This window comes from Haemaphysalis longicornis, unplaced genomic scaffold, assembly GCF_048455015.1.
Source record: "Haemaphysalis longicornis isolate Haplotype H1 unplaced genomic scaffold, Haemaphysalis longicornis Haplotype H1 scaffold_1, whole genome shotgun sequence".
Taxonomy (NCBI): Eukaryota; Metazoa; Arthropoda; class Arachnida; order Ixodida; family Ixodidae; genus Haemaphysalis; species Haemaphysalis longicornis.
The window spans coordinates 159,798,202-159,811,934 of NW_027526203.1; the positions used below are offsets into that span (position 1 = coordinate 159,798,202).

General features: G+C 47.8%; 1 protein-coding gene across 2 annotated transcripts in view; it reads left to right on the plus strand.

Annotated features, from left to right (window-relative positions):
• LOC144138563 (protein GPR107-like) overlaps positions 1–12,858 on the plus strand; it is an 87,405-nt gene extending 74,547 nt beyond the window's left edge. The window contains exons 14-16 of one of the 2 annotated variants that reach the window (XM_077670913.1): positions 507–554; positions 1,539–1,693; positions 11,893–12,858. In XM_077670913.1, coding sequence (XP_077527039.1) covers positions 507–554; positions 1,539–1,693; positions 11,893–12,007 — 318 coding nt within the window. In that variant the 3' untranslated portion in view covers positions 12,008–12,858. Of the gene's footprint in view, positions 1–506; positions 555–1,538; positions 1,698–11,892 lie in introns of those variants that run through there. The other variant, XM_077670922.1, reaches the window with a different exon arrangement.
• The last annotated feature ends 875 nt before the right edge of the window (positions 12,859–13,733 follow it).

The window sequence follows — 13,733 nt, forward strand, 5'->3', positions numbered from 1 at the left end:
TGCTCCTTTCATTCGCCTGTGGGGCACCCGTTCTCTGCCATGCATTGAGTTAGTTCATGGGGATATTGTGCAGTGGGAGTCGTTGTGGGAGAGCAGCATGATGACCCACTGGCAGCGTGTGGCTGCCCCATTTCCTCTTCTGTTTCTTCGAAAGTGTGCAGTGAGGGGGCTGAGCGAGGCTGAAAGGTTCATAATTAAATATGATTGGCACTTTTTGCCGCATTTTGTTCACGGTTGTAGCTAAAGTTGAAGTTCCTTGCGACACTGCTTTGGTAGTCTGAGTACTGCGGGTGTAATTCTTGGTGGTTGAAATATACAGCGCCGCAGTTACGTGCCACGCTCGTGCACTCACAAGGCACTCGTATAATAATGGCTCCACTGTAGCTGAATTTGAAATGAACAAGCATGACTTTCATGGCATTGTTTGTGGTTCTCATGAACAGCATTTGCTTGTAAAGGGTGCTTTGACTCAAGTGTGGCCTCTCTCTCTCTGTTCATTTGTGCAGATTGTCTGCTACATCTACTTTACCAGGATTATCGTTTTCCTTCTCAAGGTGAGTGGAAATTTTTGTTTTGCAGTCGCGTACACACATCTTGCTTGGCTCACAATTGCACTGTTTAGCTTAGTAATGGGCGTGGCCATTTTGAGCACTGGTTTTGTAACGCACTGGACTGCAGTGCATTTGAGAAGCTGCGTGCAGCACTGTAGAGGCGACATTGTTTTCACAAATCTGCCCACTGAGCATGCCTAACTTACCGTGAAGGGTGCCTTGAAAAGGAAAGGACATTTGCTTCTCCCCTCTCGGGCCCCCACGCCTATTGTCGCTTTCCGTCACGGCGAGTTAGGCGCCCTTTGTGGGCGGACTTTTTGACAACAATGTAGCCTCCACAGTGCTGCACGCAGTTTCTCAAATGAACTACAGCTGGTTGGCTCAGCATTGCCCGTTTTCCCTGCAGGGCACAATTAAAGGAGCCAGTGGGTCAAGCACTGGTTCACTGCATTCTGTTTGTCACAAAGCCTAAATGCCACAAGCACAACTAACAAAGCGCCTTTTCTCCTCTCATTGGTTTTGTCTCTGTGTGTTGTGATGCTTTTCTTTTTTTCATGTGTAGGCAGCACTGTTGGAGCTGTGTCCATTGCAGTGAATGAGCAGTCGGCATTAGCCAGTGCTTCTCTTGTGGCTCCTCACGCACTGTTCTTCCGCAGTGGCAGTCTTTTTGCGGACACGCACGATGTGGGCTGTTGTGACTTTCACCTACAGGGAGGTGCTGTGTTTCAGAACAGGGAAAGTAGGCGAGACCCCTGTGCTCCACACGTTCTTCCCGTTTGTTTTTCCTTCCCTCGGTGGAGTGCCCGCATCTCCCAGGTGCCTGTAGTGCATGCCTACTTCGTTTGTGTTTGGGTGCCTTCAAGGGCACTGAAAAGATGGAGGACAGGAGGAGCTTCCCATGTAGCTCGGAGGTCGCAGGGTGGGCGGGGGAGAAGTGGTACTACCGTTGCCAGCTCTGTGAAGCAGGGCCCCCACTGACCCCTGCAGATCACGGTGCCCTTCCGGTACGAGTGGCTGGACGAGCTGTTCCGGGAAGGGGCCACGCTCATCTTCTTTGTGCTGACGGGGTACAAGTTCCGGCCCACCCAGTCCAACCCCTACTTCCGCCTCGCCCAGGACGAGGAGGAGGAGATGGAGGAAGTGTGAGTTAAGCGGGGTGCGCTCGCCCCCTCTCTTTCTCTCTTTCTTTTCCTTCGTACTTTTGTAGCCCGCAGCACGTAGATATATTGGCTGGGAGTGAGGCCAACAACTCGGGGCTGTTGCGCAGAATCAAACGTAGCTCCTCGAAGAAATCCCTGTACACCTTTGCCTAAAGTGTCCCAAGTTTCGTGCAAGAGGTTCTATTGGTATTATTTTGCAAAATAAAACACACACTATCATCACCATTATCAGTCTCAGCACTTTCCTGCCCATAGGGAAAGCAGGTTTTGGGTAGTCTAGCAAATTTGTTTTTTTCCCATCGCAAAAAATATGTAGCATATAATTGCAGGGTATACAAATGTAGAAGAGTAAATTTTCTGTGCATCTGATGGAAGCGAAAAGCAAAAATACCCGTGTGTTTCGGCACGTTAAGGTATGGTAAGTTGTAGTTATTACAACATTGTGCAGATAAGCAACCACCCATTCACTTTTCGAACATCTGGAGATAGTGAGCTGAGCCGCGATGCCGGAGGTTTTCACTACGTGTACCTTGTGCTGATAAGCAACTGCCTTCGGCACGGCATTGCGAACGCAAGGCATAAACAAAAATGGGGGGGGGGAAAACGACTTGCATTTTTAACACCTCTCGCTTGCATCCAGGTTTGTTCCCTCTCTGCAGCATCCGTTCTTGTAGGCGTTATGAAATGCAGATACAGTAATACCTCGTTAAGTCGAACTCGGATATCTCGAAAAATCGGCTAAGTCGAAATTTTCTGCGCCACCGAACCATTTCCTATACGTCCTATGTATTTGGTGCCCTTTATTTCGAAGTATTTTTGGGTCAAACTGTGGATATCTCGAAATCTTGACAGAGGGGAACGAAAATTTCGCTGCCGCGTACCATTTCACAAGATTCGCACGATGCTGCCGCGCATAAGCCCCTCGATTTTTTTCTCGTTTAGCCGCGACTATCACAAAGCCGATGTTTTCCATAAACGTGAAGTCTGAGCCTAGAGGCATATCGACTTCGTGGCACGTCATGTGACGGTAGAGACATGCGCAGAGGTACAGCAGGATGTGCGCGTGACAGGAGATCTTACGGACGCCGAAATTGTTGAAATAGCCACAAAAGGACGGCGAAGACGGGGGCGATGATGACGAACCTCCTTGAGAAGTGCCGACATATGCCGAAACGGGGAATTTGCTGCGCTTGCTGCGAAATAAGGTTGAGTGCAGTGGCGGGGAAGATCGGCTAATGCAATGCGTCAACTCCGTCAAGCAGCTAGAGGATTTCTTACTATAGGCCCGAGTGCGGCCGCGAAGCAGACCAGCGTTACGCAGTTCTTTTTTGCTAAGTAAAATTGCAGTGCTACAAAACCCAGCCCGTGAACGTCTCCTGTATGTTGTTTTTCTCTTTAAAACCTTTATGAAAAGCAAGATTGAAAGCTGGTGTTTAAGAGCTGCTAAGTAGTAGCGCCTTTTGTGCAAAGAACTCGATATTTCATGGCAGTTCACGCAACTTTGCTTATCTCGAACATCCGGTTATCTCGAAATATTTCCCGGTTTTTACTACTTCGAGTTAACGAGGTATTACTGTACCTCAAAACGTAAACACAAAGTATTAGTTAAAGCAGAGCTCGCAGTTTGTAAGACCGTGCAGCAGTGTGTATACTATGCAGAAAAAAATAGACGAAATAAAGACTGTACCTCTGTTTTTAAGTGGTGTTTGTTTGGCTGATGAGAAACAATGAATGAAGGGTAGCTTGCGACATGGCTTGATTTGCATATGCCGTATTTATTCGAATCTAGGCTGGCCCCGATTCTAAGCTGACCACCGAAAGTTCGAAGCCACGAAAAAAAAAAAAAAAAAAAAAAAGCCCCGAATGTAGGTCGAAAAAAAAGGCGAGGTCAGCGTTCACAAAAAGAAAACAAGTTTATTGAACATGAAGACACAGTGCTGGAACTCAACAGTTTCTCTTCAAAATCACCGGGCAACTTCTGGGCGATTGAGGTTCGATGACGGAGGCTAAAGCCCAAGCGCTTCATGAATTTCTGTAGCCAGCCCCGACTGGCTTTGAACTGTGCCCGCGGTAAGCCTCGTTCCCTTGAAAGCTCCCTTTCTTTTGCCTGGAGCACTTCCGTCGTTACTGGAAGGGCAGCTGCTCGCTGCGTCCGAACGAAGTCAGCCAATGCCATCTCCATTTCGTGGTGACGGCCTTCTCGTGGTTCGGTGATGCCATCCTCGTCGCGGCGCACACAAATATCCTCTCCCGTTGCTTCCTCCAACGATGGACATTTTTTCATCCACGCCGAAGTCCCGCCCGGCTTGAATGTTCGACAACACCGCGACTAAAACAACTTTTCTTTTAAAAGCGGCACTATAATGGCACCGCTTGTTTGGTGCCATTGCGCTGTCAAAACCAAACGCCACACCGCACGCAGGCCACTATCCGCACAGTTCAAAATGTTGGCATCGCCCCCAGCTATGGCCCCTTAAGTGGCTACTGGCTCGTCTAGTAATGGCTACAATACTTTCTTTTGTGGGTGGCGCTAGTTGCGCGCCACTTCCCTCAATTTCACTTGGAAATTGGCGCGTTTCAAAATCCTCAAATCCAAGCCGACCCTGAAGTTTTATATTCAGTATTTCAAAAAAACTATCGGCTTAGATTCGAACAAATGCGGTGTTTTGTTTATAGTGTGGTACTGCTTATAGTGCGGATTTTAGCATCTCCCACGACATATGTTATAAGCGGTCCACACTATGCTAGTATTTTCATGGCAGAGGCTTGCGGTATGTTTCTTGTTCATCATATCCTCCAAACTAAAATTCCACAGTCAGTAATCTATACAGACCCCCTGAGCGTTGTGCGGGCATTGTCTTGTCAAAAGCCTTCCAAAACCCATGTTGTCAATCTTGTTGTCAACACCATGATATTTGTATATGCACAAAAACTTGAACTGGTCCTGTGCTGGGATCCAGGCCATGCTGGGATCACTGGCGACGAGGTGGTGGATGGAATAGCCACTACCGCTGCACTTACAAATACAGTGGACATAGCAACAGTACCTTACACCAACCTCAAGCCACACATCGGACAACACCTTCAGAAAACCTGGCAGGCACACTGGAGGGAACAGAAAGACAACAAACTACATGTAATAAAAACACACTTGGGACCATACACCGCCAACATGCGCAGACACTCTGAAGTGGACTTGGCTAGGTTACGGACAGGCCAGGGCCTATCTATAGTCCACATTCTAATTGCATGCAAGGCACTTTACACAACACTACGCAAACACTTTCCGGAACTCTACAGACAACAGATTCCACTCCACCCTGCATTCTTTTTAGTGGATGATCTCATGATTCCTGTAACGCACTTTTAAGTTCCTGGCCAATATCAAATTTTTACACCTCATTTCTTATTACGTGTAGTGACTGCCTGGCCCTCTACACCAGCCATCTTCATTGTCTTTAGTTTATTTCAATTTTCATCTTGATTACTGATTGTATTATCTATCTACTTGTCTCTGTTGGTTAGCAAGTGTTTTTTGGCACGCTTTGCCCTAGTGTGCCTTGCACCACAAAAATCCAACCATCATCATCACTTCACTCTTGATGGGCGAAAGTAACTCCCTCTACAGGAAGTCTTCAGGTATATTGTTGCGGTGGCATTGCTAGGCTCATTGAGCGATTTTTCATGGGCTTGTAGCCCATAAAGCTCATACTAATATATACTAGAGGGAAATCTGTCGCTGCAGTCGCGGGCCGTCGTGGGTGCCGCCATTGCAGCTAGCGACGTTCTTGGCCTACTTGGCTTGACTAGCCACAAGGCTTCTTTTTTGTCTCGAAGCCGAAATCCGCAAAAGAGGGTAAGATATGTTTCCTGTTCGTCGTGCACGACGCATCTAAATAATTCGTGACAAACCTTTTTGGAGCACCAATTGTATAATAGCAAAACAAATTTGATTAACCTTCTACAATAATATTGTTGATTTTTTGCAGCCAGAGGCAACTTTTCAGCCTGTTCATGAGCCATGTCGAAAACAAGTGGAATGTGCCGGCCCAGTACATGACAGAACGCTCGCCGAAGCGCGGCTCCCCTAGACAGTTGTGCCAGATTTCCCTCTAGTATATTGCCACGATGACATGCTATACGGGGGCTCACACTTTTAGCAAGCTGCCGCCGCCGCCAAGCGGCTGCACGGCTTTATGAGCGAGGGGATCGGCCTGGTTGCTCTGTGTTTTTCTTCTTCTTCTCTCTTCTGGCCTGCGGCTGCTGGCTGTTCTGATCGCCGCTCTTCAATCATTAAAACCCCCTTCCACCTGGACTCGGCTTTGTGACGTGACAATATATTAGTATGAAACTCTATGTCGTAGCCGTCCGCTATCAGCTGAGCTCATCAAACACGTGTGGAAATCTTGAGAAATTTATAGTGCGTACAAACACATACAGAGGTGTTGAAGCCATGTGAAGAAATGTTGAGTGCTTATCTGTCAGACTAAGTGATGACACACTCATGCAGGATGACCCAGCTCTAATAATTAGGTCTGCCTCAATTACTTCGGTTGCATTTTGCTCTCTCTCTCGCTCGTACTGTGCATGATTCAAACAATGGCTTGCAGCCGCAGCCGTGGCAGGGAGCACACAAACGGCCATCCTGGTAGTTGCTAACATGTAGTCTGTGCTCCCTTAACCGGTTGTTAAGACATCGGTTGTCTGGTGCGATGTATTGCTTCCTGCATGACAGCAGAACGTTACATTGTACACCACCCTGACCACGCATTCCACAGAAAGTGTCCTGCGATTTTTACCCTCAGCCAGGGCTTTGTGGAAGGGGTTAGGCAACTTGCATGGTTGATTCAGCTTGCTGGGTGCAGAGAGAACAACTTTTACTTTCATTGAGAAGAACTGCAAGTTGGGCTTGTTGGTATAGGTTCATGATGTATCATGAAGTGCCTCATCCCGTGGTCTTTCTTGTCCAAGTTTTTTTTTGCACTGTTCCCATCATGAACTTTTACTTTCATCCAATTTTTTTTAGGTAGGTAGTCTTTCTTAGACAGTGCAGTGTGCAGTGCAAATATGAAATCACTGCTACTTTTTTCTTATCTCTATTCTCTGACTGCCATTTTTCATCTATAATATTCTCTAGGGTACTTTCTGCTACACATACCAGAACGGCCGCAGGACACCCAGCTTGCAAGCAAGCATTCTGATTACTCTTTGAAGCTGTTTTGATAGAAAAAGGCCATAATTTTTTAAGAGCATTCTTGAAGCACAGATTAGCAATGCCCCCCTTTCCGCCAGCTTAAAGTAAGCCGAATAATAGGTCAGTAGGCTTTTGTTGCCCAACAAGCATGTTGCTTGGAAAGTGTCAGTTTAACATAGAGGAACTGCAGCACATTTGCTTGTAACTCAATGTGTTAATACTAAAGGACTAAAACAATGTTGGGACAGGGTTAAGGGGAGACACTGCTCTTAAAAAAACTTTTTTAATTTGTAAGTAAATTCTGTGAAACTTGTCAGACTTGCTGCTTTTCCTCCACTGATTTCAAATATGGCATTATTTTTTTGTTGGTCAATTAGGTCCCAAGATAATTATAAGTAATTAACCATTTTTGGAGGAACAATAGACAAAACTGTGTTGGTAAGAAAACTGTAATCTTTACATTTTCCAATACTATGAACACTGGTGAGTGCAATAAGACAATCAGTTTTTTGATGCGTAGCTTGGAACTAATTTTACAGCTCATTAAACCTTGGTGGCAACACTGGCAAGGAGCCATTTTGAGTGCCAACTTCAAACACTGAAGTTTAATGAGCTGTAAAATTAGTTCCCAGCGACGCATCAAAAAACTGATTGTCTTATTGCGCTCACCAGTGTTCATAGTATTGGAAAATGTAAAGATTACAGTTTTCTTACCAACACAGTTTTGTCTATTGTTCCTCCAAAAATTGTTAATTACCTATAATTATCTCGGGACCTAATTGACAAACTAAAAAAATAATGCCATATTTGAAATCAGTGGAGGAAAAGCAGAACCTCTGACAAGTTTCACAGAATTTACTTAAAAATTAAAAGAAATAGTTTTAAGAGGGGTGTCCCCCCTTAAGAGCTTAAAAACTACTAGTGGAGAATTAACAACACTGTTGTCAATAAAAACTAAAAAATTGTCTGCATCTAAAATTTTTTGTTAGAACCTTCGAGATGATCTGCAAGACGTCTGTCAAAGCGGGCTAAAAACAAGTTGCTTAAAACTGGAGCCAAACATGAACCAATACATACCCACTGTTTTCTTTTTCTAAAAAATATAACCATAACACGTGCGGCATTTTGCAAGAACACCTGAACAAAACAATCTGTGTTCTCTTCCACGTATTTACCGTATTTTCCGGTCTATAAGTCGCACCCCCCTCAAAATGACCGTTTTTCCGCAAAAAAACGTATATAAGTCGCACCGGTGTACAAGACGCACTTGTTAATTAGGTAAACTCGTAGTGAATCAGATCGTTAGAAAGTGTGGCGAAAGTTCATGGTTGCGGCGGCCGCCGCCTATGCACGCATCCCCCGGTAAGGAGGGCTAGACATGTGCATATACCGTCCAAATTCTAGACAGAACTAACTTCTCAAAAATTGTTTGATACACACAGATGGCGTGTACCCACAGATGGTGTTTAGGCAAAACAATCAGTCTTCTTCCTGCGGCTCTCTAACAAATAATTCAGCAACTTCAAGTGGGAGTTGCGCCAGCGGATCGCAATCGTCCTGCAACTCTTTGATGTCGTCTCCGCCAACATCGTCACCACTCGCCAACCGGATCACTCCGGCCTTTATGAACCCGGCTACATCTGTTTTTGTAGAAATGGAGTCTCTAGAATCGGAGACACATTTGGCCACCTCTCCAAACATTGCGCGTCTCTTGCGTGCTGTCGTAAATCAGCGCAATAAAAATGTCATGGCGGATGGAAGTGACGCGAATGGAAGCGGTCCGAAAATCGAAACTTATCAGGAAGCTGTCATTTTAAAAATTAGCAGCACGTTTACCTCTTCCAGAGTAACCCTCTGTAATAATGTATAAGCTGCATTTTGTTTTTGCCACTTAGTTTGATCTTACTTTTGAATTTATTCTGAACTGTAGGTAATGCGCATGGCAGGAAGTGGCGCGTGGCTGTCGCAGGCCATTATCATTGTTTTTGACTAGAAAAAGGTGCAAATTGCTGGGTTTAACGTCTCGAAGCGACATATGGGCTATGAGAAATGCCGTAGCAGTGGGCTTCGGATTCATTTAGACCATAGAGCTGTGTCTCTAAACGTGCGCTGGCCATGCGTGGCCACCGCGAACCGAATTTATTCCATACATAAGTCGCACCGGTGGATAAGACGCACCAACGAAAATTTCAGAAAAAAACCGCGACTTATACACCGGTAAATACGGTAAGTAACTCGTCGGTTGAAATTGGGTCAAGTGCCTTTCTCGTGTGTCAGCTTAAAGGGCTGGTGAAGTGGTTTTGAAAGTGGGTAAATGTTTGTTTTTTACAATTAGTATGTTGCATAGTTTATGACTGTAAAAAAATTTTCTTCATATCTCGCTTGGGGACTGAGATATTCGTCGATAAAGTTGACCCGACGCCCCGCCCACCACTCGCGGCTGTGCCGCCGGAAGAGCGAGAAACCGAGAGGCAGCGACCGGAAGTAGCGTCATATTCGGAAGACGGCCAGCGGCGTGCGCCGCCGCTTCGCTGTGTCCCAGTTTTCTCAGCGAAGTTCCGAATTAAGCAGACGTGCAATGTGCCCTTTATTAATCTCAATTGTGTAGAGTTGCTACCGCGTCGATTTTCAACCGTAATGCTGCTGTGTGCTTCCCTAAAGCGACTCCTAGATACCAGAGATTTCCTACCCGAGCGCCTGTGGCTACTACATTGCCTTCACGAGTAGTCGCAGGGCCGGCCGTGTCGTCGGGTGCTCTGTGCTTCATACGCGAAGAGACTGGCTCGAACAAATATGCAGGTACCCCTAGTTCCTGACCTATTATTATAAGGGGATTAAAAAATTCGTGGGACCGCAGCGCTCAGGGCTTCGCGAACTTCTTGCTCGTTTTGCTGATCGACGTTGTTGGCTGTGACGGAAACTGAGCTGAGTAGCTAGATTTTAAGAAGAAATCAAGCAAGCTGAAAGCATGAAGCGTTTTCTGCGCGCGGAAGCGCACCGCACACTCGCCGGTCGTGCATTCCCGTACGGCGCACGAAACGGCTCGCACGCACCACGCATGCCGCGGCAGCGACCGCTCTTCGCTGCCGGCCAGAATCAAGGCCGTCGCCAAAAGCAAGTGAACGTGCGAGAGAGTGGATGAATAGTGTGGTGAAAAATTGTGCTAGGGATTGTCATCCAAGGTGATTTTGAAAGAGGTGATCGAATTTGTATCGCGATGCGGAGCGCCGACCGGTCGCGCAGCGCGTCGTCGGCAGCAACCTGCCCGAGCACGAGATGCGGCGAGAGGCCGACGGATGGCATTACCTGCGCGCAAGATTGAACATAGCACAATAGCACCGATGGCTAGAATGACTATCAACGTGAAAATAAGGTTCGCACGCGAGAAATGAAATGATAGTGCGGTGAAAAACTGTTTTAAGGATAGTCATTCGCGATTGTAGAGGTAGCAGTGACCAAATATCGGTCTCGGTGCTAAGCATGAAGTTCCCAACCTTCGAGGCGATCCGTGCAACCGAAGCTGGCTGGAGCTGTTCGGGAAGGCGTTTTTCTAAAGTTCGTCGGCGACAAGTGTGCTGCGTTTTGGTTCCGCTACCTTTCGGGTGACCACAACAGTTCGGTTCTCCTATTCTAAAACTGCGTTTGTGCAGCACTGACACGTTCCGCTGACCGGCCGCGCAGTGACCCGGCACCAGCACCTCCGCGCGACGCAGCGACCGGCCGCTCGCTAGCTGCTGCTTGTACGCATCGCAGGCCGCTGCACACAGCTTGTTGTACCGCCTGCCCGAATGCAAAAACAAAGTCGCACATGCGAAGAAGGGGATGATGGTGTGTCGAAAAAATGTGCCAGGAGTTGTGATTAGCGCTGGTGGTAAAAGCGGCGAACCAATATCTGCACAACTTCCCTGCACCCGAGAAGCATAAGTCGGCCATGAGTCGTCGGGGGAGAACCTTTCTCAAGCTCGCCGCGAGCGAACTTGTTGCGCTTATACTTCCCTCAGACTCTCATATTCTAAGGAAAGATTGTGTGAACCCTCCATTCACCAGAGGTCCTTCGGGCCCGTATCTGAACGGGAACAGAATGAGATCGATGAGATCTTCAGGCCGAGCAGTCACGGCAGCGCCGGCATTTCCGAATATGACGTCATCTGCAGCCGGCCAATCCTGAAAGGCAGCCGGCGCTCTGACCGCGCCGCCGGGCAGGCGTCGTTTATTTTGACGAAAAAAGATGGTTTGGGTGTATTTACACATAATATAAACACGTTTTTCGAATTCAGCGTCAAGAAAACCATAAAGTAATGCCCCCAACAAATTTTTTTTGAAAAGCTCTTCACCAGCCCTTTAAGTGGCATTCTGCTATGGAATTGCAACCTGAAGAACGAACGCAGGAGAAAACAAGTTATCATACAGCAGCCCGCGTGAGTTTCAGGCCTTTTTTTTCCTGCATCTCTTCAGCTCTGTTTTCAGAGTTTACTTCTCCTTTTCATAGCCAGGGCTTCCCAAGACCTGCTGCCCTGGCTCCGGCCAGATACACAAATGCCACTGTCGCACTTTGCAGAGGTTGTGCTGCCAGCAGATGTGCCTCTATAGCTTGTATTCACTGGTGAGGCACGCATGCAGGCAACCATGTCAGTGAGCCGCCACGGGTTATGTTGGGCTCCGCAGGATGGCGGTACTTGTCCGTGCTAAGCACATGACGTGTGTTGGACGTTCCAAAGTAATGCCTCGACTCCAATGTGAGTGCGATTAATAACATCTCTGTCGACACCACTGCTGAGAATCGGGTTAAAATGGAGCAGAGGACGCATGCCGTTTTTTTTTTTCCCTTCGGCGTGCGGGCGTAGTGGCACGAGCCGCGCCATGTCTGTGGTGCATCGGCCAGGTCCGTGGCCGTTTTTAGTGTTGCCAAGCAAAGAAATTGACAGCTAAACTTTTCAATGAATACCACCTATTGCCTGCTCATTATTACGCCCCCTTCCTTGCCCAGGTTGACCCAGACGGGTCTGACGGAGAATGTCTCCAAGACGCTGCGCAACCGGGACATCCACGACGACAAAGGCACGACGGCCACCAAGCGTGAGAGCAGCCACGAGTACGACTGAGCACCACCACCCACCGGCCAAATTGCAAACGACCGAGCAACGGGGACTTACCCGTCTCGCGCACTCACCCACGTGCTGCCACTTGTGTGAACCAGTCAGGCGTAGCCACTCCCGATACAAATCTTTTCTGTTTCGCTTGATTGTATTTGGATTTCACTTTTTCTATCTTTTCCTGTCATTTTTTCCCCCCCTGCACGGGCTATTCGCGGCAAGTTTGTTGCCGTAGGGCGTTGATTTCTGCATTCATTGTTCTATCCTTTCTCATTCGTTATCATTTGCAGACAGGATAGTGAGTGTGTATGTATGAGTGGCGAAAGCTGTATTTTTATGCAGGTTTTTCTTAGGCGCTGTACACTAGGAATTCACGTTGGATGTTGCAAAGGTGCACCGCCCGCCATCCTTGATGCGCTCGTGCGAATGAATCGGCTTTCGCCTTCTTGTTATATCTTCGCCGATATTGCTGTACTATACAAGTTAGCGGATCGTTTTGAAGCTTGGTACATTCTCTAAGCTCTTTCGGGCACCAGTGTTGGGTGTTCTCTGTGTTCTGTATTCCTCCTTCGTTTAACTTAATGGTGTTATTGTGGCACTCCACGAGGATAATTTATAACGTAACGAAGTGTGGGGTCCTCGGGAACCTCATTTGCTCGGTGCCCCCCCGTGCCTAGCCAGGCCATATGAAGACTCCTGCGCTCACTTTCCCTTAGCTCATGGCCAGATGTGCACCACCTAGTGCCATGTTCTGCCTAGTCGTGGGCACCAGTGCTGGACGGAGGATCTCACACTTCCTATACTATGCTCTCCATCTGTGTTGAATTTATATGCTATTTCAAATAAAGAACACGATTGAATCGGTTGCTGTCCTGTGGCCCTGACTGCCGCATGCATGCTCACGTGACTTTTGCCAGTGCCATACGCTTGGCTGCGGTGGGAGAGCTAGGGGCAGTTGGAGCTACCTTGACATGCATTCCTTGGTACATTGGTGTACCGGGGTGTGGGCTCACAGCAGCACTGGCCCAGGCTTTTTAGGAGTTTTGCTCAAGTTGGTGGCGAGTGCGGCTAGTGGCGGTAGCTCGGCCAACAATGTCCTCGGGGCGTAACCGCTGAGTCTAGCGCGCTGGTTAGCTGCCTCGCTCTAGCTCAGGTTCGCTGTTACTTTTGTGTGTAGAGTTTAATGCTCAACACTTATTCTTTAAATGGGGAGGTGTTATTGCACTGTGTCCGCCCCTGCTGCTGTGCACACCTTTAAGGAAACGCTGAAGTGATGTGTAAACATTGTGGGATTACTAGTGCAAATTGTAGTCTGGAGTCTCTAGGCCATGTTTCGACCACTCTCGCTGCACTTACGCGACTTTATTCAGCAGAAAAATCAGTTCGAAAATACTGTCCTCCTCTCTGCATCCTCTTTGCCAATTTCCTATGACGTTTCGTATGACGTCAAAACGAGATGGCTCGGCTTAACTGTGCTACTGCACGGCTCGCTGACCCTCTGACAGAATCAATCGGCCCAGCGTTTGGTCGCAACCCGTTCGCTCAGTCGGGTGGAACAGCTGCGCCATTTGCGCCATTGAATGCCAAACTTGGTTACCTGCGCCATCCTGCGCCGAACCGACCCTGTTGCACCAAACTCGTTTATCAGCGCCGCCCTGCACTGCAGTGCCTCAATAGGGCCGCAATATACGACCGCCATGATGCCCAGCGCCCGAAAATTTCGCTGAAACATCGT